The following is a 27,520-nucleotide window of genomic DNA, read 5'->3' on the forward strand; positions in this document are numbered from 1 at the left end:
CACTAAGTTGTAGAACGGTAATCCCTTCAGCTCTCTTAATTTGCGCAGCAGCACTAATTGCCTAAATTGCCTGAAGGCCAGAAATGCGAACAGGGCGTACAGAGTTCATCCTCTCCTAATCCGTTCGCTATATGAAAATTTTCTCGCTCAACGGAAACATATTTTAAATGTAACTTCCAAGGGGAATTCAAAATAATTAAACTGAGGTCCGACTGAGTAATTTAGAATTATAAAAATGGTTATACAGTTTTATATAGAAAATATCTTAACAATAGACAGTGAAAAATGTAAATTTAGTTAAATAATTTTAAGCTTATTTGAATAGTAGATAAACATGTGAAAAAAATTTACAGAATATTACAAATTTCAAAGTGCACTGCATCCAAATGTCACACGTCACTGTTAATAAAGGTGCCGGTACGCTGTACCGTTGGGTACCGGCACAAAAAAAGCACTGCATATCATCAAAGAATGTACTTCTAGAAAATGCATTAACTACACACCTGTGTGGTTATTTTACATGATGTAAAATAACCGCACTAATATAAATAACTACAGAAAAATGTATGGCCTACATTTAAGTGTTACATCCTACATTATTCACTGATATAACTGTCATTTATTTAATCTTTTTTAGGTAAAGGCTGTCTGCTCTTTATTGCTCATGCCATGATTAATTCCAGTGAAATAAAATGTCGTCTACATGGTCCTTGTGCTGTTCTCTCTATGACAGTTAATGGAGTAAGACAATTGTCACTAACTGAGGTGAGTGTGTGTCAGCTATTTGTGTGTAAACCTCATGACCATTTAGTTTACAGTATGATATTTTCACCATGACTTGCCCTAATGATATCTCTGTGCACTTAATATTACTCAAAGGGTCATTTCAAAGTTTCTTGTATTTCAAGGCCTGCATATAATGGTTGGCATGTGCGAACTATTATAAGGTGTAGTACTAGTATTGGCTAGTCACTGTTTATAAATGGCATAGGAAGAAGTGTGTATATTCAGTTCTCAACTGTGGACTGTGAAAAAGTTTTTTGTGTATATGGATGTTCACACAGCATTTCTAATTTCATACGTTGATTTAAAAAATTCTGGTTTAGCATATTGATACTGTAAGCCAGGGATTCTTAACCAGGGAGGTTTGCCTTCCTAGGAGAGGCGAGGCAGGGGTCCATGGAAGATGAGAAAAGATCCAAAAATTCTACTCCCACTAATGAAAATATTTCTATAATGATGTTTTCATTATTCCTTAAGTGCTTTACTTCCACACACTCTACTCACTGAGAGAAATATATATTTGTAAGATTTTGTCTTACAGTTTCATGACGGTTTTAGGTTTCTGTTGCATTTGTACTGTGTATAACAATAACTCATTTGCAAATTCAGCAGTATTAATGATTTATTGTTGTCGATTTTATAACCTTTATGTGAATAAATCATGGATAATTATTTTTTAAATTAGTACCGAAAAACTGATATTTTTGTATCAATACTGGGATTTGAATACTGGAAAAAAATTACCGGAATCTCAGTATTGTAAGCCCTAGGGTATTAGTAATCACAGAATAACATATCAGTTGTGTGATACCACAGTTGGTATGTTATTCTAGTAGTAGTTCTAGTTCAAGATGGTAGATGATTCTCATCAACCGGTGCAATACCACCATTTTGCTTATTGGAGGCTTGAAGTGGTGGAACCCACGTTTGGTCTCCAGAGCTAAGTTCTGGTCAACCCTTTCCCATCTCTTCCGTCATGCAGTATGAATGATGACTTTTGAGGTTATGATGGACATCATAACCTCAAAAGTCATCAGCAGCCTCTGAACAGTGCAGACGAGCAGCAAGAGTAGCTCATGGTGTCTTGTCAATGATATACAGGAATTTTTCTAGCAGGGATAAGGAGGTGGTTATTCCCTTGTATAAGGCAATGGTTAGGCCACATCTTGAGTACTGTATACAGGTCTGGAGGCCTCATTTCAAGAAGGATGTAGAGCTGCTGGAACGGGTACAGAGAAGGGCAACAAGATTAGTGAATGGAACAAAGGGTTGCTCTTACAAAGAAAGGCTTAAGTTTTGCAAATTACAGAGTCTTGAATGGTTTGAGCATGCTCAATGCCAATGGGATTCTTCATCTTGCTCAGAATAATCAGCTCAGAGGGCATAAATTCAAATTGAGGAAGAACGGATGTCGGATAGATGTGCGGAAATTTGCCTTTGGCCAGCGGGTGGTTGGTTGGTGGAACCGACTTCCATCACTTGTTGTTGAAGTTGATAGCCTAAACAAATTTAATTCTCAACTGGACAGGTATTTCGAGCGAACGGAGGGGTGAAATGGGAGTGGTGTGTTTTTTTTTTTTTTTTGGCTGATGCTGAATAAGCTTGCTTTCTTGCATCATATGCCTCTACTAATGCTAATCATGGCAAGATCCAATCTTCCTTACATTTCCAGGGTACAGCTCTTAAATGGCGTTTGCAGGGGCCACTAATTAGTACACTGGACCAAACCTATTGGTAACTCTCTATTAGGCTTTCAGATCAGCTAGTGTATAATTTTGCTATCTCTACTCTGCCAGATAGTGACTGGAGGGAGTCTGAGTAGTGTGTATGTGGGGGGGGGACATTGTCGAGGCCACGTTATGTCAAGGATCTTGGTATATTCTTACCATGGGTACGCCATATCCAAGAATTTCATTACTTAATACAGTGTCCCCCCCTCACTTTTTCTTACAATTGAATACACCATGAATTGTCAAACTAATAGAGCAAGCTTATCTGCGAAAAGATCTAAACCTCCCAAGCACTTCCTAATTCATTTCACAAATATACGTGATTTCAGTTCTAATCTCAATGATGTCCATTTCCACTTGCAGTCTGCCAAACCCCATACTTTTTCTGACAGAATCACAATTATCAGTTGATTCAACTACTGCTCATCTCAGTTGCCCAAATTATTTGATGTAGGATTCTTTTCATCTGAAAGGTGGTACTTGGGCATATATCTGTCCCAATATTCCCTGTCAGAGACTTCATAATTTGGAATATCCTCTTTTCGATCTTTTTGGGCTTAAAATCTCTCTACCTCATTCTGTCAAATTCATCTGTTGTCTCTACCTTTCTCCCACCTCCACTAATCACTTGGGGCTCTTTGGCTTCCTCTCTTTGCAGCGTGACTTTCTCCAGTCCAACTTTTCTAACAGTGAGATAATTTTCGTTGGTGATTTTAATGTTCACAACTCCAGCTGGCTTCTGTTTTCTAATCACACTGACCCAGCTGGTCGAGATGCTGAGGCTTTGCAGTTTCTAATGACCTCGCACAGGTTGTCCATTTACCTACGAGAATACCGGACAATCCCAACTATACAGCCAACACACAATCTTTTTCTCACAAACAACCCTTCTAAGTACACGGTCGAAATGAGTGGTCCTTTAAGCACCTAAGATCACAAGTTGGTGATTGTCTCTTCTCCAGTGGAGCCTTTATCTCATGGCTGTCTGCCCTACCTCGTGTCGTTTGGCATTACAAGAATGCAAAATGGGATGACCTGCGAGATTTCTTTCTTCTTTTGTTTGGTCGGATTACTGTTTCAAAACTTCTGATGTCAACGTTTGCTCAGATCATGTCAGTGAAATTATTCTTATAGGAATGGAATCCTTTATTCCACACTCCACTTTAAAATCTTGCCCAAGAGAAGAATGTAGCATATCGTAATTGGCTTGTTTCCAATGCTTCAGTTTCATTTTCTGCCTACATCAAAGCTTGAAACTACGGTAAAGCAGTTATTAATCAGTCCAAAGTAGATTTTGTACAGGCTAAGAGTAGAAAACTTGATTCTTTCCCTAATGGTAGCCGAGCATTTTGGTGTCTTGCCAAAGCTATTGCCCGCAACTTTTGTCCATCTCTGCTCCCACCTCTGTCAAAACCAGATGATTCTGTTGTCACTTCAGCCAAGGATAAAGCTGACATCCCATATTACTTCCAACTCATGTATTAATGATCTTGGTAAAGCACCTCCCACCATTCTCAACATGCTTCATTCAATGCCTCCTGTGGTCTTTCATCAAAAGGATGTCAGAATGATTTTGATGAATTTTGATGCTAAGAAAGCTCCAGATCCTGTTGGTATTTCTCCACTTGTTTTCAAAACCTGTGCTTCTGAACTTATCTAGGCCTAGATGGTTATCAAATGAACTAATGAGAGTCATTACAGAGAAGAAATATGCATGGGATGCATATAAATTATCAAGCGACTCAGAAGCCTATGGTATATATAAGCTAGCCTGTAATCAGGTCACAAAGGAGGTTAGGCAGGCAAAGGATGCTAAGAAAAACAGCAAGGATTTCTTTAGTTGTATAAACTCTAAAAGGAAGGGGATGAATCTGATTGGGCCACTTGATATCGATGGTTCGACTGTTGATGATCCTGTTCAGATAGCAAACAAACTGAATGAGTATTTTGCATTTACATTCACACATGAGGAGTTATTAAGGTTTGAAAATGGCAGAAGGTTATCAAAATTGTAGCAGGGTGCTTAATGATTTTGTAATAACTGAGAGCAAAGTGGAGGAGAAATTGTTGAAGTTAAACATAAGAAAGGCACCTGGGTTGGATGGGATCTATCCAGTTACATTAAAGTAAGCCGCAAAGCAACTAAGCAAACCCTTAGCCATAATTATGAGAGCATCCTTGGACTCAGGAGAGGTCTCCATGGACTGGAGATTTGCAAATGTATCCCCAATTCACAAAGGGGGATCGAAGGGTGACACGAGTAATTACAGACCAGTTAGTTTAACTTCTGTTCCGGGTAAAATGATGGAGTCACTGGTTAAAGATGCATTGCAGGTTCATCTAGACAAGACTGCAGCAATAATTCAGACACACATGGGTTTGTTAAGGGAAAGTCTTGTCTGACCAATTTGATTAGATACTATGATGTGGTCACAAAGGAACTGGATGCAAAAAATAATTATGATATCATATATTTCGATTTCAGGAAAGCTTATGACACACTGTTGCGCATGGAAGACTATTGTACAAATTGGAGCAGAATGGTATTAAGGGTAAGTTGCTACAATGGATAATAGGATGGTTGAGTGGGAGAAGATAGAGGGTGGTAAACAATGGGTGCTGCTCTTTGTGAACTAATGTTATTAGTGGAGTCCCACAGGGTTCAGTGTTGGGTTCACTGTTGTTTTGTATATTTATCAATGATATTGATGAAGGTATATCCGGCTTAGTGTCGAAGTTTTCAGATGATTCAAAGGTTGGCAGGGTTGTTAAGGACACTAATGACAGTATGCTGCTGCAACAGGATCTAGAAAAGTTGAGCCGATGGACTGAGAGGTGGCAAATGAAGTTTAACCTTGATGAAGTAATCCCAGAGAAATGTACCAACTGTGTGGTTACTACACTTAAGGTGGTAGATAATGAAAAAGACCTGGGAGTAATTGTGCAGTCAGATATGAAGTTTTCTGAGCAATGCAGACAGGCTGCCAGTTCAGGTCATGGGGTTTTGTCAATGATATATAGGAATTTTGCTAGCAGGGAAAAGGAGGTGATTGTCCCTCTGTATAAGGCAATGGTCAGGCCACGCCTTGAGTACTGCATACAGGTCTGGAGGCCTCATTTTAGGAAGGATGTAGATTTGCTTGAGTGTGTACAGAGAAGGGCAACAAGATTGGTGAGGGGAATGAAGGAATCCTCTTACCAAGAGAGGCTTAAGCTCTGCAAATTGCAGTGGGTGGAGACTAGGTATTTGCGCTGTTATATGATTGAGGTGTATAAGGCCTTGAATTGGTTGAGCACGCTGAATTCTGATGGGATTCTTCCACTTGTTCAGATTACGAACCTAAGGGAGCATAAATTCAAATTAAGAAAAGACAGATGTAGAATAGATGTGCAGATTTTTGCCTTTAGCCAGCGGGTGGTTAATTGCTGGAACAAACTTTCATCTGTCGTTGTGGAAGTTGATAGGTTAAATAAATTTGAGGAGGAACTGGACAGGCATTTGGAGGGAATGGTGTGTTTTTTTTTTTTTTTTTTGGCTGATGCTGCATAAGCTCATACACTTGCTTTCTTGCATCACATGCTACTACTACTACTTCTACTCTTTCTAAAATAATGGAGAGATCAATTAACCTTTCATCTGATCAACGATTACCAGTATGGATTCCGTCAGTGTTGATCCACTGGTGGTATTCTGGCTTATGTTGCCCATTTATGGACAAATTCAATGGAATAGTTTGGTTAAACACAAGCAGTTGCTCTTGACATCTCAAAGGCTTTCGATCGTGTTTGGCGTAAAGGTCTTCTAAACAAGCTTCCATCTTATGGCTTGCCAACTGTTTTTTGTAATTGGTTATCGAGGTTTCTCTGATCGCTCATTGGGGGTGTGATGGTAGATGGCTCTGTCTTCTAATTCTTCCACTAATGCCGGCGTCCCCCAAGGTTCAGTTCTTGCCCCCACTCTTTTTCTCTTGTATATAATTGGCCTTCTTCCATTGACTGGAAATCCTATCCATAGTTTTGACAATGTTAGCACATTGCATTCCACTTTCCATTTCAAGAAACCATGCTCTGCTCAATCAGCTTCAACTTCTCGAATATCTGCTACCAATTTCTTAAATGACAAACTCCAGTGGGGCAATGATAACTTAGTTGATTTCAATCCTTTTAAAACACAGTCTTGTCTTATATCTCCCAAAAAGGATTCTTCTGCTCCTATGCTTTGGTGACACTGATTTCTAGACAAGACTAGGTCAGAAACTGCTAGCTTAGGGGGGGGGTTACAAGGAATAATAGATTAATAGTAGCCACTGGCAGAGGTGAAAGTGATTCTTACACTGCTTCTATTGGAATGGGCAGCAGCCTGGAAAACAAGAGGCAGGATATTTCAGAGACTGCTGGGAGTCATTGCGGTGCAAGTAAACACATGGGTTGTGTTAGGGAAGCTAAGAATAGTAACAGGTTCATGTATACTTGTGTGTACACCATGCTAGGAGTTTGGTAAATAAATTTGATGAATTTGAGGTATTGCTCAAAACATCAAAGGCAGATATTGTGGGGATTTCAGAGACGTGGTGTCACACAGATATAAGGAATGCAGAACTGGAATTTTGGGAGTACAATGTGTATAGGAAGGGAGGAGGGCTTATGCTATTAGTTAAGAAACACATAAAATCCAAGGAAGTGAAGCCAGTCGACATCACTGGACAGTGCAGTGTCGAGTCAGTTTGGTGTGACATAAGCATTGGGAGATCAAAATATCAAAATTGAGAGGAGCAGTGTGCTATAGGCCTAATGTCTATGAAGGGCTCACGTCTGGTGAGTATGGGTTTTGCACACACACACACACCCAGGGTCCTGAGCTGGATATCATCATTCTTCTCTTTCTTGGTGATTCCCTTCTATTTCTGACTCTTGTTCTCTCTCTCTCTCTCTCTCTCTCTCTGGGTAACTCAGAAATTTTTTTTTGGCTGGTGCAGCATAAGCCTCGGGCTTCCTTGCACTATCTCGCTAATAATAAATAAGGAACTGATGGGGAAATACAGTGGGCCAGTAAATCAGAGAGTCTTATAATGGGGGATTTTAATTTCCCAGATATTGACTGGAATTTGTGGGTTGGTCACTCACACACTAGCAGGGTTTTTGTGGATTTATTGGATGATTGTTTTCTACATCAGCATGTTTGGGAGGCAGCTAGAGGGAGTAATACTCTTGATCTGATTAACAGTAGTAATTCCTCATGCATTAAGAATCTGCAGATAAAGGAACCACTTTATCTGCAGATAAAGTGCTGAAGTGGGATTTACTCAGAGGTAACTACCATCAGGGGTAAAGGGAAATGTTTTTGGTTTTGTAAAGGTGACTACGATGGTCTCAAACAGTATTTAAATTCTATACAGTTGGACCAACTGATGATGTTACCAACAGCAAATTTAAAATGGGAAGCATTCAAAGAATTTATCTTGGAAGCTACTAGGCTTTACATACCAACTAAGAAATATTGTTCAAGGTTTAGGCCTAAATGAATGTCAGATGAACTAATGAGAATATGGCAGAAAAGAAAATTGTATGGGATACATATAAATTAATGGGTGACACAGAAGCCTATGATAGATATAAGCTTATCTGTAACCAAGTTAGAAAGGAGGTTAGGCGGGCAAAGGCAGATTACGAGAAATCTTTGGCAAAGGATGCAAAGAAAAACAGCAAAGAGTTCTTTGCTTATGTAAACTCTAGAAGGAAGGGGATGAATCAGATTGGTCCACATGATATCGATGGTTCATCTGTTGATGATCCTGCTCATGTAGCTAAGAAACTAAATGAATGTTTTGCATCGACATTGACACATGAAGAGTTATTCAGAGAGTGGAATGCCAGAGGTATATTCAACTCTGGCAGTAAGCTAGATAATCTTGTAATTACTGAGAGTAAAGTGGAGGAAAAATTGTTGAAGATAAACACAAGAAAGGCACCTGGGGGTGGATGTGATCTATCCAGTTATATTAAAGGAGGCAGCAAAGGAAGTAAGCAAACCCTTAGCCATAATTATGAGAGCTTCCTTGGACTCAGGGGAGATACCCATAGACTGGAGATGTGCAAATGTGACCCCAATTCACAAAGGAGGATCAAAGGCTGTCACAAGTAATTATAGACCTGTGAGCTTAACTTCTGTTCCAGGAAAATTAATGGAGGCACTGGTTAAAGAAGCACTTGAGGATCATCTAGACAAGACTTCAGTTATAGCTCGGACACAGCATGGTTTTGTTAAGGGAAAGTCTTGCCTGACCAATTTGATTGGATACTATAATGCAGTCACAAAAGAACTGGATGTAGGGAATAACTTTGATATTATATATTTGGACCTTAGATATAATACTGTTGAACATGGAAGACTGCTGCACAAATTAGAGCAGTGTGGCATTGGAGGCAAATTGCTGCTATGGATAAAGGGGTGATTGAGGGGGAGAAGTCAGAGAGTGGTAATCAATGGACACTGCTCATCGTGGACTCAAGTTATTAGTGGAGTCCCTCAGGGTTCAGTATTGGGTCCATTATTGTTTTCTGTATTTATAAATGATATTGATGATGGTATATCATGATGATGGTATATCAAGCTTAATGTCCAAGTTTGCAGACGATATGAAGGTTGGCAGGGTTGTCAAGGACACTACTGACACTATGCTACTGCAACAGGATCTGGAAAGGTTGAGCAGATGGGCTGAGTGGTGGCAAATGAAGTTTGACATTGATAAATGTAAAGTACTACATATGGGAAACAGCAACCCCAGAGCAACGTATCAACTCTGTGGTACTAGACTGACAGTGGTAGAGAATGAAAGGGACCTGAGGGTGGTTGTGCTGGCAGATATGAAGTTCTCTGAGCAGTGCAGACGGGCTGCAAGAATAGCTCATGGCATATTGTCAATGATATACAGGAATTTTTCTAGCAGGGATAAGGAAGTGATTATTCCCTTGTATAAGGCAATGGTCAAGCCACACCTAGAGTACTGTATACAGGTCTGGAGGCCTCATTTCAAGAAGGATGTAGAGCTGCTGGAACGAGTACAGAGAAGGGCAACAAGATTAGTGAATGGAACAAAGGGGTGTTCTTACGAAGAAAGGCTTAAGTTTTGCAAATTACAGTGTCTGTAGACTAGGCACCTGCGAGGTGATCTGTTAGAGGTGTATAAAGCCTTGAATAGTTTGAGCATGCTCAATGCCGATGGGATTCTTCCTCTTGCTCAGAATAATCACCTGAGAGGGCATAAATTCAGATTGAGGAAAGACAGATGTAGAATAAATGTGCAGAAATTTGCCTTTAGCCACTGGGTAGTTGGTTGGTGGAACAGACTTCCATCCCTTGTTGTGGAAGTTGATAGCCTAAATAAATTTAAGGTTCAGCTGGACAGGTATTTCGAACGAACGGAAGGGTGAAATGGAAGTGTTTTTTTTGGCTGATGCTGCATAAGTTTGCTTTCTTGCATCATATGCCTCTACTAATGCTAAAAGATGGTATATCTCTTTTGGGGATTACCCTGACTTCTAATCCCTCTTGGCAGAGACACATTACAATTATTACTTCCTCTGCATTGAAAAAACTGTTTTCTCTTTCGCTCTTGCCATTACTTTTATTCCAAACAGCTGTTCATTCTGTACAAATCGCAAATTTGCCTACCATGGAATAATGTTCCCACATCTGGGGCGGTGCCCCAAAACCTCTGTCAGACTTCTAGATTCCATTCAGAAGAGGGCAGTTAGGTTAATTAATGACTCATCTCTAACAGTCTCTCTACTTGCTGTCTCTTATACGTACTGTTTCTGCTGCATGCCTTTTCTATAGATAGTTCCATGGGCACTGTTCTTCTGAATTCTCTTCTATAATTCCCGCTTTCTCTTTCAAAAGAGTCCGAAAATGTGCCGCAACCAGCCAGCATCCATTTACTGTCCAACTTCAAACTCACAGAACCAACTTTTCATCTTCCTCATGTATTCATTCAACTGCCGTTTTCTGGAATAACCTTCCTTCATGTGTATTTCCTGAAAATTACAGTCTACAGAAGTTAGTCTAATGTCAATAAATATCTTCTTTCATCTTCTCAACCTCCAACCCAAGCACGGTACTAAGTACTATAGGTTCTAATACCTCTCGTGTTTGGGGTTTTCATAAAAAAAAAAAAAAAAAAAGAAAGAAAGAAAGAAAGAAAAAAAGTAGAAAAGAAAAAAGACTTGGGGTTAATTGTGCAGATAAGCTGCCAGGATAGCTCATGGGGTTCTATCAGTGATACACAAGAATTTTTCTGACAGGGATAAGAGGTGATTATCCCATTGCATAAAGTTGATGGTTAGACCAAATATGATTAGTAAAATTATGGTTAGTTCCCTATACAGGTCTGGGAATCCTCATTTAGGAAAGCTGTTGATTTGTTGGAATGGATGCAGAGAAGGGAGTGAAATTTGTGAGGGGAACAAAAGGGTACTCTTTCTAACAGAGGATTCAGTTCTGCAAATTGTAGAATCTGGAAACTAGGCCTGCATAAACCATTTTGTTTCTTCAGGGTGCAAATTTTGTGTTTCCTTTTTGGCTGCTGCAAAATGGCAAGAATAAAGTAACTATCCAGACTATACATATTCCTACAACAAATGTAAGCTTTCATTTTGATTTTATAGTATGTATTGAATGTATTGAGTAAACTGAATGCTGATGGCATCATTTCTCTTGCTCACACAGCACATAAGTGGGCATAAATTTAAATTGAGGGAACATGGTTGCAGGTGTTTGCTTTCAGCCAGAGGGTAAATGTAAGTAAGAAATAGACACTATTATGCAGAGGTGGTGTGGGATTTTTTTTTTTTTGTTTTGCTGATACTGTATAATCTTGCTTCCTTGCATCATTTGCCAATACTAAGACCTTATAGTCTAACTATCTTTTCTAAATAATTTTTTCCTTCCCATTAAGATATGGAATATCTGACAGGTATAACACATCACCTCATCAAAAACTTAATTATGAAAGCATTAATTCCCAAATAACATGTAGGCAATATCAACCTGGATATCACTTCAGCTTTTGATGTCATCTGCCCTGGTTTGCTGTAGGTTGTTATGACCTCCTCTCAAGGTGCAATGAGATCCTAGTGGTTTCAGCTGACCTTTTGCAGGGAGTATTCTTTCAGCCACAGTCAGTGATTCTTCAAACTCACAAATGCATTAACTTATTTAGAATATCAAAATTTTTCAGACTTCAGACTTCTTGCCTTCTGTGTTTTCTCCAAGATTTCTTCGTAACACTTAAATTGAGCTTGCAGGCTACCTAAAACTTTCAAAATGGGAACATCTACAAATTATTTATAAACTACTCAATTTCTGGTTGGTATCTTCCTGGCCTATGTGGAGTACCTTTTGTTATCTTAAATTCAGTGCAAACATATTCTCATACAATTATTCAATGCAAGATTCAATTTTTCACTGCATGGCATCTACCGGCCCCAGGTGCTAAGCGATTTTGTGATCAAGTGTCTTTGCCAGTGAATTTGCACTCTCTTGAATAAATAAAATCGTCTTCTTTATTTACAGCATTACACTAACAATCAATTAAATAAGCTTCAGTAAAGAAATCACTTTACTTGAACAGGAGGAAAAGTAACCTTCTTTCTTTTTTTCTTTTATTTTGCATTACTACTAACCCACTACCGCTTGGTCACAAAGGTGGCACTGCTCCTGCCTCCACGTGGCGGGGCTGGTAACCTGGAGGGGAAAAGGTCTCCCTTCCAGGGCGAAATTGAGCAAGAAGTCCGTAAAACCCAGAAAAACACTGGGTGCATAGAAGAAACCTTGACAAGGCAAGAACAAGAGGAGTCTGGTTCTGTCGCAGCAAAACGTCAAAAGACTGACGTAGGCAGAATCCGAACTCCAACCTTCTTGATTATTCATTCAACTGAAGAACAACCAGTTGGAAAGCTCTCTCCATTTCTAGTGCAGAAATGCCTAGAAAGCACAATAGGAACTCCAAAGACAGTTCATCGTCTAAGATCAGGTGACCTACTAGTTGAAGTTGCCACTGCTCGACAGGCTGAGCAACTACAAAAACTGAAAACTTTTGGTGGAACTTCTATCACCGTTTCACCCCACATTTCCCTGAACACGTCAAGAGGTGTCATCACCTAATGGGACCTCATGAACGTGTCAGACGAAGAACTAAAACAAGAATTACATGACCAAGGAATCATTAATGTCAGACGAATTATGACAAAGAAAGATGGCATACTAGTTCCTACACGGAACATAATACTTACTTTTGACAATCCCAAGCCACCAACAGTGATAAAAGCAGGCTACCTTAACTGCCGAGTTAAACCGTACATCCCGAACCCATTACGCCGCTATAAATGCCAAAAATTTGGGCACTCACAGACAGTCTGCAGAGGAGTAGCTGCCTGTGCCACGTGTGGATCCATTGAACACATTAGTACTGACTGTACAGCCACAAGACCAATCTGTCTGAACTGTAAAGAGGCACACCCAGCATATTCCAAAGAGTGTCCCCTTTGGCAGCGTGAAAAAAAGATACAGCGGTACAAAACCGAACATAATGTAACCTACCAAGAGGCCAAAAAATCCCTACTGGTTTCAAATACTAATAAGCCCACTTATGCACAAATAACCACAAAACACATATTAATTTCTACCCAAACGGAAGTAACTATACCACCAAGTAAATCACTAGCTGAATGGGCAAGGTCATTGTTGTCCCCAGTACCAACGCCCCAAACGAAAAACAAACAAACCAAAGCCATAAATATGCCAATCTCAGTACAACCTGATGCCATTCAACAGAATACCACAGTATCTACTACTCCTGACTCAAACCACACAGAATACATGGACTCAGAAGACAATTTGAATCACGACGAACAGGTTCTAGAACTGTTCTCCAATGAGGACATGGATACAGGGAAACCTTATTTCCCAAAGAAGGGGAAAGTTAAACTTGACCGAGGCAAATCTTCTGTCCCTCGAAAAGAAGTCGAGGGTTCCACTAAACCCAAATAATGCTTACTTTCTTACAGTGGAACTGCAGAGGCTATCGCAGTAACTTGCCCAACATCCAAGATCTTCTTTCACAATATGACCCTATTGCCTTTTGCTTACAGGAAACCAATCTGACACCAAATATAAATGTTTCCCTTTGGAAATACATAATACATCGTCGAGATCGTGTTGCGCAAAATTCGAACAATCCTGCCCATGGAGGAGTAGCACTGATCATCAACGCCCAGATACCCTCAAAGCCACTCCTGCTAAAAACAAACCTCGAGGCAGTTGCTGCACGAGTCAATATTAACTTTGATTTAACCATAGTCTCACTATACTTGCCACCTAACCAAAATATAAGCTATGCCGATTTAGAAGAATTAGTAATACAACTTCCCAAACCCTACTGTATCTTAGGAGACCTCAATAGTCACCATCCGCTGTGGGGAAACCACAATCTGGACAAGCGTGGACAAATCATTGAAAAATTACTCGATCAACAGAATCTGATAACGCTCAATAATGGGGCTCACACCTATACACATCTTCCGACAGGATCTACATCAGTTATTGACGTCTCTCTGTGCACAGCAACCATATATCCTCTATTTGGATGGACTATTCACAGCAATCCGCTGGGCAGTGATCATTATCCTGTGATATGTCGCATTAACACAAGCTTTCCCCACCTTTCTTATCGGATCCCCAAATGGAACTTTTCAAAAGCTGAATGGGATGTGTACAAGCAGCTAGCAATACTAGAAGAAAACCAGATCCAACAAACATCCATAAACCTGGCAGTAGAATACATATCTAATCAAATACTGCAGGCAGCAGACAAAGAAATACCAAAACAATCCACAAAAATATCGGCCAGATCAAAAGTGTGGGGGAATGATGAATGTACTTCAGCTAAAAAACAGAAGAACAAAGCGTGGAACGTCTTCAGGAAGTTCCCAACAACAGAAAACCTCATCCGCTTTAAACAGGCAAGAGCAAGGGCAAAACGAGTCAGGCAGGCTAGCAGAAGGGAAGCATGGAGACGCTTCGCATCCACAATTACAAGCACGACAAAAACTCAAACAATATGGACAAAAATACAGCGGATGTACGCAAAACACCGACGTGTCAACTGTCCCATGCTCACTGTCAATGGCCATGATATCACAAAACCTGAGGATATCGCAAACACCCTGGGTAAAACTTTCATGAATATATCAGCCGCAACATCATACTTGCAATATTTTCAGGCATACAAAGCACAAGCTGAAAAAAAAAGGTATCAATTTTGAATCAGCATCAGTTTCTCCGTACAATCTCCCCTTCGCAATGTCAGAGTTGCATCATGCTCTATCGTCTACTAAACTCAGTGCAGCAGGGCCAGATGGAATCCACTACATCATGATAGCAAAACTCACCGAACCGGCTCTCAAGACTCTGTTACTCCTCTATAACAGAATATTCAAAGAAAACACGTTCCCCGACAAATGGCACCATGCGTACATTCTGGCTTTTCCAAAACCAGGCAAAGACCCTACAAATCCGCAACATTATCGACCTATTGCATTCACTAGCTGTATGAGCAAGGTCATGGAAAAAATGGTTAACGCCCGACTAACCTGGTTTTTAGCTCAAAATGATCTCCTAAATCCTGTGGAATGTGGTTTCCGGGAAGGTAGATCCACTCTTGAACTTTTGATCAAGACAGAAATAAACACTGGGATGCCTTCGTCCAAAAAGAACATCTTGCAATGGTCTTCTTTGACATCGAAATAGCCTTTGACACTTCTTGGAGATATGGTATTATGCAAACCCTATACGATCTGGGATTTCGCGGACACCTACCACAGTTTATCAGAAACTTCCTGCATTGCCACTCATTTCAAGTTAGAGTACACAACCATTTATCTTCAAAATTCATCCAGGAAGGAGTACCACAAGGGTCAGTGCTAAGTGCTACTCTCTTTAGTATAATAATGAATTCAATAACACACGACCTACCCACAAACGATATCCACTATCCTGTACGCTGATGACTTCAGTATTGCTTGCCATTCGCCTAACATGCGAATGATAGAAAGGCAGTTGCAATGTGCTATCAACAAAATAGCTAAATGGTCCCAAAACAATGGTTTTTGTCTCTCACACCAAAAAACAGTTGGGATACACTTCTGTAGAAAGCGTAACCTACACCAACATCCGGAACTTAGACTAGAAAATCAGGTCATACCAGTGGTCCCTAGTGTTCACTTTCTGGGTGTGATATTCGACCAAAAACTCACTTTCCTTGATCATATAAAAATGCTCCGGACTAACTGTCTTAAAAAGCTTTAACATTTTAAGAGTTCTATCGGGCACAACGTGGGGAGCTGACCGTTACATGCTGCTAAATCTCTACCGTGCACTAATACGGTCACGTCTGGATTATGGTTCTGTCGTATATAGCTCTGCTAGACCAAGCGCTTTATGTTGGCTTGATCCTGTAGACCACAGTGCTCTTCGTCTTGCACTGGGGCCGTACCATACATCACCGGTTCAGAGCCTATATACCGAAGCGCATGAAACACCCTTACAGCTATGGAGACAAATGCTTTTATTAAATTATGCCGCAAAACTCAAAGGGCATCCAAACCACCCCACTTGGAATGGTGTTTTCTATCCTAAATGGGAAAACCTTTATAGAGCCTACCCATCAATAAACCCACCAACTGGGATACGTCTTCGCTCACTACAAGTTGACTGGCAAATTGACCTGAGTAAGATACAGCCTACTGCCTCTCATGCAGTCCTGCCATGGATGTATCATATACCGCCATGTGACTTTTCATTCACAGCCTGGGGAAAACACACCATGTCCCAACAGAACTTGCTACAAATACATGCCACACTGAGAACCCAGCATGGCCAGTACACACCGATCTACACAGATGGATCTAAAACTGAAAAGCATGTTGGTGCAGCAGCAGTATTTCCTAACATCACTTTGTCCAAAAAACTCTCCACTGAATGTAGCAGCTATACTGCAGAACTCTGTGCTATCCACATAGCCTTAAACTACACACTCTCAAGAACTAGACGCCACAGCGTTATTTATACCGACTCCATTAGTGCTATCCAAGCTATACAACACAATACAAAAAATGATAACCCCTTACTTAGACAGATCTGGAATACTCTGACCAAGTTAAACCAGAAGAAACAACAGGTTCTGTTATGTTGGATCCCTGGTCACGCTGGCATTTCCGGAAACGAACACGCCGACCTAGCTGCCAAAACTGCTACCGATCCTATAGACCAATCCTTCACTACACCTATATCTGACTATAAGTACATTATAAATAAGCGATGCCTTGAACTATGGCAACATATCTGGCAGAATCAAGCCAACAATAAGCTACTTGGCATAAAAAAAATATCTAAAACCATGGAGATCTAGTATCCGTGAGAACCGACATGAAGAAGTTGTATTAGCCCGATTAAGGATAGGCCACACACACCTGACACATCTTTATATGCTGGCAAACACTGACCCACCACTGTGTACAAACTGCAACACTCAGCTCACTGTCCACCATCTACTTATTGATTGTCCCAAGTACAGTATTCAGCGACAAGCTATTTTTTTTTTCTCATTTCCCACGACGAACACCTCTCTCAGCATTTCTGATCTACTAGGAGACACACCACGTGTCCAAAATTTTTGATTTCCTCAAACATATAAAACTATACAACACAATATAAATTTGAATAGCATCTATACAGACGCAATTCAAGATTTAACATCACCATAGTTAGGCATTATGGCCTTTGCTGTCCTTGCGCTGTAAAGCCCCCAAAACAACAAACAACAACTGCATCTACCATGCAAACAAATTTGCTAAAGCTAACTGGGTTTTAAAACAGAAGCTTCAGCATGTTTATTGGTTAGTGTCATCATTAAATATTTCAGCCAGTACATAAAACTCAATATACCTTATGTTTTTTTTTTTTATTTGGTCTGGAATCTCGAACTCTAATTTCAAACATGTGGTTGTTCTTGAATATTGGATCTCTTATAAATCTAGCATCAAGTCGCCCATGAAATCCAGAACCTTCATTGGCAAATGCCTTAAATATACAGACTTCTATTGATGCATAATTAAAAACAGTCTAGTCTTACTGTGCAAACCTTTTGACTTAGTATTAGAATGTCCTAATTTGGGGACCATCATTAGTTGGCATATCCCTAGGAGATCCTACAAACTCAGGCCAACACTCATCCTCATATGCCAACAGTCCATGGCCAGTTGACCACCATTTCCTCTTAAGACTATTTAGACATTGATATTGATCTCACCCAGCTTGTTGAAAACCTGAAACTTCAAACCAGTATACCAGTCTTATTCTATGAATAGGATCTTAACTTAAAGTTTACCTTAGTTTAACTTGAGATCATAACTTCTGGGTTTCACAGAGGCTAATGTCTCATTTATATCAACCAAGCTTTTTGTAAATGTGTGTGTGCATGTGTGCGTGCGTGCATTTTTATTTTAATTATTAGTATGTGCTATATACTGTATATCAAAAATCTTTTATCTTCTATTTTATGTAAGCCCTTCTCATCATTGGTTGTCTCTTGGCAAGACCATATATTCTTGGCAATGAACTCATTGATTGATTTATTTTAGTAAAAATCTAACAGGAATTAGAACAGCATGAGAGGTTATACCCGCTGGGCATAACCGATTTGAATTGTGATTTTATTTAGTTATGCTTCAGACAGTTTGTTTTATATGAATCTGAATGTTTCTAATTATGCTTAATTATTTTATTTTTTGTTCCTGATTTATCATTCTATTTTTAAGAATTGGAGAAGCCACTTAAAGAATGTTTCCAGCTTAGTATATCAAATAATAAACCTTTTTGTTTCTTCAGGGTGCAAATTTTGTGTTTCCTTTTTGGCCGCTACAAGATGGCAAGAATGAAGTAACTATCCAGACTGTACGTGCTCCTTCAGCAAATGTAAGCTTCCATTTTGATTTTAAAGTATTATTAAAAATTATAAGCAAAACATATAGTTGATGTTTGATAGTATACAACAGAGCTATGGTGCTCAATACTTTCTACGTTGATATCACTATTTGTAAAAGAATAAGAGAACTTTATCTCAATATGATACGTAGAACACTTCTGTATGATGCTCTCCAGAAATTAAAACGAATAAAAGTTTAACACAAAATGATTATAGTAAAAAATCAATTGAACACAATTCAAAAAACAATTTAAAAATCAACTAAAGCATATAAGAGATATTATATAGGAATGTAAATTTAGAAAAACGATTTTCCTTCCTCTTTCTGATAATATATAACAGAACTATGGTGCTCAATACATTCTATGTTGAAATCAATATTTGTAGAAGAATAATTGAAATTTAACTCAGCATGATATGTAAGGAAGGAAAATAATTTTTCTAAATTTACGTTTACTTTAATTGGTTTTGTTGTAATTTTTAAAATTGTTTTTTGGATTTCAGTTAATTTTTTAATTATGTTCAATTGACTTTTTACTGTAATCATTTTGCATTAATCTTTAATTCGTTTTAATTTCTGGAGAGTATCACACAGAACTGTTCTATAATGACGTAAATTTCTCTTATCCTTTTAAAAGTTGAAGAAATGAATAAATCATTTTAATGTGGTTGTTATATTACAGCAAACTTAATTATAATAAGTGCATAACATAACAAGGTCACAGGCTATAGTGAGCATATGCTATCGCCAGGTTAAGTTTGAGCATTTATATACAAATATTTCATGTATCTAATGAGTATGTTTGTGGATATGCCAAGCATTAGTAGAGGCATATGATGCAAGAAAGCAAGTTTAAACAGTCAGCCAACAAAAAAAAAAAAAAAAACCCTTCCATTTCACCCACTCATTCACTTTAAAAGTTTTAGTTCTGCCTTGAATTTATTTAGGCTGTCAACTTCTACAACGACAGATGGAAGTTTGCTCCAGCAATCAACCACCCGCTAGATAAAAGACAAATTTCTGCACATCTATTCTACAACTGTCTTTCCTCAATTTGAATTTTTGCCCCTCTCAGGTGCATAATCTGAGCAAGAGAAAGAATTCCATTAGTATTGAGCTTGCTCAAACCATTCAAGGCTTTAAACACCTCAATTAGATTATCTTGTAGGAGTCTAGTCTCTAGACACTGCAATTTGCGGCGCCTCCGTAGCCAGGTGGGAAGGAGCAGCAGTGCATAGCACACACTTCTTGATTAGACCGGGGTTCGAGCCCGTCACCACCAAATACGGAGCATGCGGAAAGGTCAGGGAATGACCGCCGCACCGGAGCAATATGGCCTTAGTTGCTAATGCTCCTAAAAACCAAATAACAACAACTGCAATTTGCAGAACTTAAGCCTTTCTTGGTAAGAGCAATCCTTCGTTCCACTCCCCAAGCTTGTTGCCCTTCTCTGTACTCATTCCAGCAGCTCTACACTTTCCTAAAATGAGGCCTCCAGACCTGTATCCAGTACTCAAGTTGTGGCCTTACTATTGCCTTACTAAGGGATAATTACTTCCTCTCCTTGCTAGCAAAATTCCTGCACATCATTGACAAGACCCCATGCACTCCTCTTGCAGCCTTTCTGTACAGGTCAGAAAACTTCATATCTGACTGCACAATTACCCAGGTCTCTTTCATTCTCCACTACCCTGAGTATAGTAACTCACAGATGGTATGTAATTCTGGGATTACTGCTACCCATTTGCATTTGTTAATGTTAAACTTCAGTTGCCACCTCTCAGCTCATATGCTCACCTTTTCTAGATCCTGTTGTAGTATACTGTACTGACAGTAGTGTTCTGTCATTAACAACCCTGCCAATTTTTGTATCATCTGCAAACTAAACTTGGACATTATGCCTGATATACCTTCACCAATATAATTGATAAATATAGAAAACAACAATAGGCCCAACACCAAACCCTGGTTGACTTCATTAATAGCATTAGCATTAGTAGAGGCATATGATGTAAGAAAGCAAGATTATGAAGCATCAGGAAAAAAAAAAAAAAAAAAAAAAATGCTCCCATTTCACCCCTCCGTTCGTTCCAAATACCTGTCCAGCTGAGTCTTAAATTTATTTAGGCTATCAACTTCCACAACAAAGGATGGAAGTTTGTTCCACCAACCAGCTACCCGTTGGCTAAAGGCAAACTTCTATACATCTATCCTACATCTTTCTTTCCTCAATTTCAATTTATGCCCTCTCAGGTGACTATTCTGAGCAAGAGGAAGAATCCTATCAGCATTGGGCATGCTCAAACCATTCAAAGTTTTATACACCTCAATCAGATCACCTCACAGGTGCCTAGTCTACAGACACTGTAATTTGCAAAACTTAAGCCTTTCTTCATAAAAGCAACCCTTCATTCCATTCACTAATCTTGTTGCCCTTCTCTACTCGTTCCAACAGCTCTATATCCTTCTTAAAATGAGGACCTGTATACAGTACTCAAGGTGTGGCCTGACCATTGCCTTATACAAGAGGATAATCACTTCCTTATCCCTGCTAGAAAAATTCCTGTATATCACTGACAAGACACCATGAGCTACTCTTGCAGACCGTCTGCACTGCTCAGAAAACATATCTGCCTGCACAATTACCCCCAGGTCCGTTTCGTTCTCTACCACTGTCAGTGTAGTATCACAGAGTTGATATGTTACTCTGGGTTACTGCTTCCCATATGTAGTACTTTACATTTGTCAATGTTAAACTTCATTTGCCACTCCTCAGCCCATTTACACAACTTTTCTAGATCCTGTTGCAGCAGCGTAGTGTCATTAGTGTCTTTAACAACCCTACCAACTTTGTATCGTCTGCAAACTTGGACATTAAGCTTGATATACCATCATGAATATCATTTATAAATACAAAAACCAACAATGGACCCAAAACTGTTGAACCCTGAGAGATTCCACTAATAACATTAGTCTACGATGAGCAGGGTCCATTGATTACCACTCTCTGTCTTCTCTCACTCAACCATCCCTTTATCCATAGCAACAATTTTCCTCAAATGCCACACTGCTCCCATTTGTTCAGCAGTTTTCCGTGTGCAACAGTATCAAAAGCCTTTCTAAGATCCAAATATATGATATCAAAGCCGCCTATGTAGCCAGGTGGCAGGAGCGGCAGTTCATAGCACACGCTTCTTGATTAGACCGGGGTTCAAGCCTATGACCACCAAATAAGGAGGATGCGGAAAGGTCAGGGAATGACCCCGCATATCCCCGGAGCAATATGGCCTTAGTTGCTAATGTTCCTAAAAACCAAATAACAAAAACAACATATGATATCAAAGTTATTCCCTACATCCAGTTCCTTTGTGACCACATCGTAGTATCCAATCAAATTGGTCAGGCAAGACTTTCCCTTAACAAAACCATGCTGTGTCCGAGCTATAACTGAAATCCTGTCTAGATGATCCTGCAGTGCTTCTTTAACTAGTGCCTCCATTAATTTTCCTTGAACAGAAGTTAAACTAACAGGTCTATAATTACTTGTGTCGCCCTTTGATCTTCCTTTGTGAATTGGGGTCACATTTGCACAACTCCAGTACATGGGTACCTTCTCTGAGTCCAAAGAAGCTCTCATAATTATGGCTAATGGTTTTGCTTACTTCATTTGCTGCCTCCTTTAATATAACTGGATAGATCCCATCCACCCCAGGTGCCTTTTTTATGTTTATCTTCAACAATTTATAATCCACTTTCCTCTCAGTTATTACAAAATCTTCTGGCTCACTGCCAGAGTTTAACTCACCTCTCGCATTTCCCTCTGAATAACTCCTCATATGTGAATGTAGATGCAAAATACTCATTTAGTTTGTTAGCTACCTGAGCAGGATCATCAACAGTTGAACCATCAATATCCAGTGGACCAATCTGATTCATGCCTTTCCTTCTAGAGTTTTCATAGGTAAAGAACTCTTTGTTGTTTTTCTTTGCATCCTTTGCCAAAGATTTCTCATAATCTGCCTTTGCCTGCCTCCTTTATGACTTGGTTACAGACCAGCTTTTATCTATCATAGGCTTCCATGTCACCCATTAATTTATATGCATCCCATACAATTTTCTTCTCTGCCATATGTCTCATGAGTTCATTTGACATCCATTTAGGCCTAAACCTTCAACAATACTTCTTAGTTGGTATGTAAAGCCTAGTAGCTTCCAAGATAAATTCTTTGAATGCTTTCCATTTTGAATTTGCTGTTGGTAACATCATCAGTCAGTCCCACCGTATAGAATTTAAATACTGTATCAGACCACCGTAGTCACTTTTACAAAAGCAAAAACCCTTCCCTTTATCTCTGATGGTAGTTACCTCTTTAGGTAAATCACACTTCAGCACAATGTGATCACTGCCACCGAGTTGTTCCTTTATCAGCAGATTCTTAATGCATGAAGAATCAGTACTGATAATCAGATCAAGTGTATTACTCCCTCTAATTGCCTCCCGAACATGCTGATGTAGAAAACAATCCTCCAATAAATCTACAAAAGCCTTGCTAGTGTGTGAGTGACCAACCCACAAATTCCAGTCAATATCTGAGAAATTAAAATCCCCCATCATAAGACTCTCTGATTTACTGGCTCACTCTATTTCCCTGTACAGTTTCTTATTATACTCATCAGGGTCATTAGGCCTATAACACACTTCTACTCTCAATTTTGATCTCCCAGTACTTATGTCACACTAAACTGACTCGACACAGCAGTGTCCAGCGATGTTGACTGGCTTCAACTCCTTGGATTTTGTGTTTCTTAACTAATAGCATAACCCCTCCACCCTTCCTATCCTGTTTATCCTTCCTGTACACATTGTACTCCCCAAATTCCAGTTCTGCATTCCTTATATCTGTGTGACACTACGTCTCTGATATCCCAACAACCTTTGATGTTTTGAGCAATACCTCAAATTCATAAAATTTATTTACCAAACTCCTAGCATTGGTGTATACGCAAGTATACATGCACCTGTTCCTATTCTTAGCTACCCTAACACAACCCATGTGTTTACTTTTACCACAATGACTCCCAGCAGTCTCTGAAATATCCTGCATATTGTTTTACAGGCTGTTGCTCATTCCAAAAGAAGCAGTGCAAGAATCACTTTCACCTCTGCCAGTAGCTACTGTTAATCTATTAGTCCTTGTATCCCCCCAAGCTAGCAGTTTTCCGATCCACCTAACACTGCCTCAATAACATCAGCAAACATTCTTGCACCATTTTTATTTAAGTGTATCCCATCCCTGTAAAAGCAGTCTCTCCTGTTAACAAGTACAGCAATAGTATTAGTCACCAAAGAGCAGTGTCCATTGATTACCACTCTGTCTTCTCCCACTCAATCATTCCTTTACCCATAGCAGTAACTTCTCCTTAATGCCATACTGCTCCAATTTGTATAGTAATCTTCCAATTATTGATACTGTTGCACATAAATATATAATTTTAATGATAAGTTGAAATAATGACAAAGAATATATTTTGGATGGATAGTATTCAGGAAATATAGTCACATACTGAAGAGCAATATCCCAATTTGTCTGAAACGTAAAATAATGAACCAATGTATACTACCCACCATGACTTACGGAAGTGAAACTTGGGCACTCACCAAAAGAATGGAAGAGAAGCTGAGAGTGACACAGTGAAGAATGGAACGAATTATATTAGGAATCAGACTGTTAGATAAGAAGAGAAACACATACATTAGGCAGCAAACTCAATTAAAGGACATTCTTATCAAAACTAAAGAACTAAAATGGTCTTGGGCAGGACATGTAGCTCGAAGACATGATGACAGATGGACTAAGAAAATAACAGAATGGTACCCAAGAGGAGCTAGAAGAAAACCTGGAAGAGATGGACAGATAAAATTCATGAGTTCGTGGGTAGTAAATGGATGGCCATTGCACAAAACAGAAAGAACTGGAAAGTTGCTGGAGAGGCCTTCATCCTGTAGTGGATTGATAATGGCTGATGATGATAAATTATCATTATATGCAACAGTATCAAAAGCTTTCCTGAAATTCAAGTATATGATATCAAAATTATTTTTTGCATCCAGTTCCTTTGTGATCACATCATAGTACCCAATCAAATTGGTCAGACAAGACTAATTTGATTGGATATTAACAAACCCTTAACAAACCCATACTGTGTGTGAACTATAACTGCAGTCGTGTCTAGATGATCCTGCAGCACTTCTTTAACCAGTGACTCCATTATTTTCCCCTTTGTGAATTGGGGATATATTTGCACGTCTCCAGTCCATAGGGACCTCCCTTGAGTCCAAGGATGCTCTCATAATCATGGGTAAGAGTTTGCTTGTTTCCTTTGCTGCCTCCTTTAATATAACTGCATAGATCCCATCCATCCCAGGTGCCTTTCTTATGTTTAACTTCAACAATTTCTCCTCCATCTTGCTCTCAGTTATTACAAAATCATTAAGCACCCTGCTTACAATTTGATAACAGTCTGGTCTGCACTTCTCTACAGAATTCATCATTTGTGAATGTAGATGCAAAATACTCATTCAGTTTGTCAGCTACCTGAGCAGAACCATTGACAATGAGACCATTGATATCAAGTAGACCAATCTGATTCACCCCTTCCTTCTACAGTTTACATAAGTAAAGAGGTCTTTGCTGTTTTTCTTTGCACCCTTTGCCAAAATTTCTCATAATCTGCCTTTGCTTGCCTAATCTCCTTTGTGGCTTGATTACAGACTAGCTTATATCAGGAGACACAGAAGCCTATGGTAGACCGTAGGCTTCTGTGTCTTCTGATAATTTATATGCATCCCTTGCATTTTTCTCATTATGAACTAATGAGTCTCATTAGTTCATCTGTTATCCATTTAGGCCTAAACCTTGAACAGCATTTCTTAGTTGGTATGAAAAGCCTAGTAGCTTCCAAGACTAATTCTTTGAATGCTTCCCATTCAAAGCCTAGTAAAGCCTAGTAGCTTCCAAGATAAGTTCTTTGAATGCTCCCCATTTTGAATTTGCTGTTGGTAACATCATCAGTTGGTCCCGCTGTATAGAATTTAAATACTGTCTCAGTCCATCATAGTCGCCTTTATGAAAGCAATAACCCTTCCCTTTACCCCTAATGGTAGTTACCTCTTTGAGTAAATCCCACTTCAGTACACTGTGATCACTGCCACCTAGTGGTTCCTTTATCTGCAGATTCTTAATGCATGAAGAATCACTACTGATAATCAAATCAAGAGTATTACTCCCTCTAGTTGCCTCCCGAACATGCTGATATAGAAAACAATCATCCAATAAATCCACAAAAGCCTTGCTAGCGTGTGAGTGACCAGCCCCCAAATTCCAGTCAATATCTGGGAAATTAAAATCCTCCATTATAAGACTCTCTGATTTACTGGCCCACTCTATTTCCCTGTACAGTTTCTTATTATATGCATTAGAGTCATTAGGCCTATAGCACACTCCTACTCTTAATTTTGATCTCCCAATGCTTATGTCACACCAAACTGACTCTACACTGCACTGTCCAGCAATGTCGACTGGCTTCACTTCCTTGGATTTTCTTTCTTAACTAATAGCATAACCCTTCCTCCCTTCCTATCCTGTCTATCCTTTCTGTAGAAGTTTTACTCCCCAAATTCCTGTTCTCCATTCCTTATATGTGTGACACCACGTCTCTGATATCCGAACAATATCTGCCTTTGATGTTTTGAGCAATACCTCAAATTCATCAAATTTATTTACTAAACTCCTAGCATTGGTGTACATGGAAGTATACATGCACCTGTTTCTATTCTTAGCTACCCTAACACAACCCATGTGTTTACTTGTACTGCAATGACTCCCAGCAGTCTCTGAAATATCCTGCATCTTGTTTTTCAGGCTTCTGCTCATTCCAATGCATGCGCCTACTAGCACCATGCTGCTCGGGGACAAAAATCATTTGGTTAAATAAACTGAATAAATAAATAAAAAATACTTTTTAATTATGTAATTACAAAATAACTACATAATGATACTTCCCAGTCATATAGGAATTATTTGCTGCAGTTGCCTGGCTGCAGGAACAGCACAGTTTTTTTTTTTTTTTTTTTTTTGCCCCTTCTTCTGAATATGAACTTTTGAAATGTGAATGGATCAGATGGATATAAGTTAATGGCCTTTGCACAAAATATAAAAATGCAGTTTTGAATAGTCCTGGTAACTTGGATGTAGCATAATCCACTACATCTGGCCTAGTATAAAGCAGGGTTGGCCAACGAGTCGATCGCAATCTACCAGTCGATCACAGATTTAATTTTGTTCGATCATCACAAATTTAAATATACAGTTATCCCTCGATTTTTGCACCTTGTGCAATGAATTTTTGAGATGGTAGATTACGGTACATTTTGAAGGAAAAAAGTAGATTGCATCACAAATTAAGTTGGCCACTCCTGGTATAAAGGAATTCACTACATAATCCAGTGCATCATCCACTATAGATCATCAATATCATAGTTATGTTTTCAGGAAATTTTTGCTGTCCTTTATTCAGATACATGTTGAAAAATAAGGGATATCATAAATTTCCTGATTGCTTTATAATTATGGCTTTATTACAGTTGTAGGATAGATCTGCATCCAAGTTGTCAGTTGTATTGGCCATGATCTCTAGCTATAAGAGGACCTTTCTATAGAATGTGGAGTTTATCATATAAAATGAACTTTTTGATTAGCATCCATATTGTAAGAATAGATGTATTAATAAGTTAAATCTGTTAGTTCAGCAAACAAAGACTGATAAGATATATAGTTAATGTGAACAAAAGTTTATTTTCATTTCAGGCCAAGCTTGTAGTTTGTGCATATAAAGCTCAACTAGCTGCCAACCCACCATTCAATGGATGATGTACCAGATATGTGTTCTGATGACTTTGTTGTCCA

The 27,520-nt window shown here is 39.1% G+C and overlaps 1 protein-coding gene across 1 annotated transcript; it reads left to right on the forward strand.

Annotated features, from left to right (window-relative positions):
• Positions 1 to 650: 650 nt before the first annotated feature.
• LOC150081301 (M-phase phosphoprotein 8-like) lies at positions 651 to 27,520 on the forward strand. The gene is made up of 3 exons (XM_090379524.1): positions 651 to 765; positions 18,457 to 18,543; positions 27,422 to 27,520. Exons 1-3 carry the CDS (start codon positions 670 to 672, stop codon positions 27,482 to 27,484), a joined length of 246 nt encoding a protein of 81 aa, XP_090235650.1. The 5' UTR covers positions 651 to 669; the 3' UTR covers positions 27,485 to 27,520.

Source organism: Mastigoproctus giganteus, chromosome 8 (genome assembly GCF_048544385.1).
Source record: "Mastigoproctus giganteus isolate SK-2022 chromosome 8, ASM4854438v1, whole genome shotgun sequence".
NCBI lineage: Eukaryota > Metazoa > Arthropoda > Arachnida > Uropygi > Thelyphonidae > Mastigoproctus > Mastigoproctus giganteus.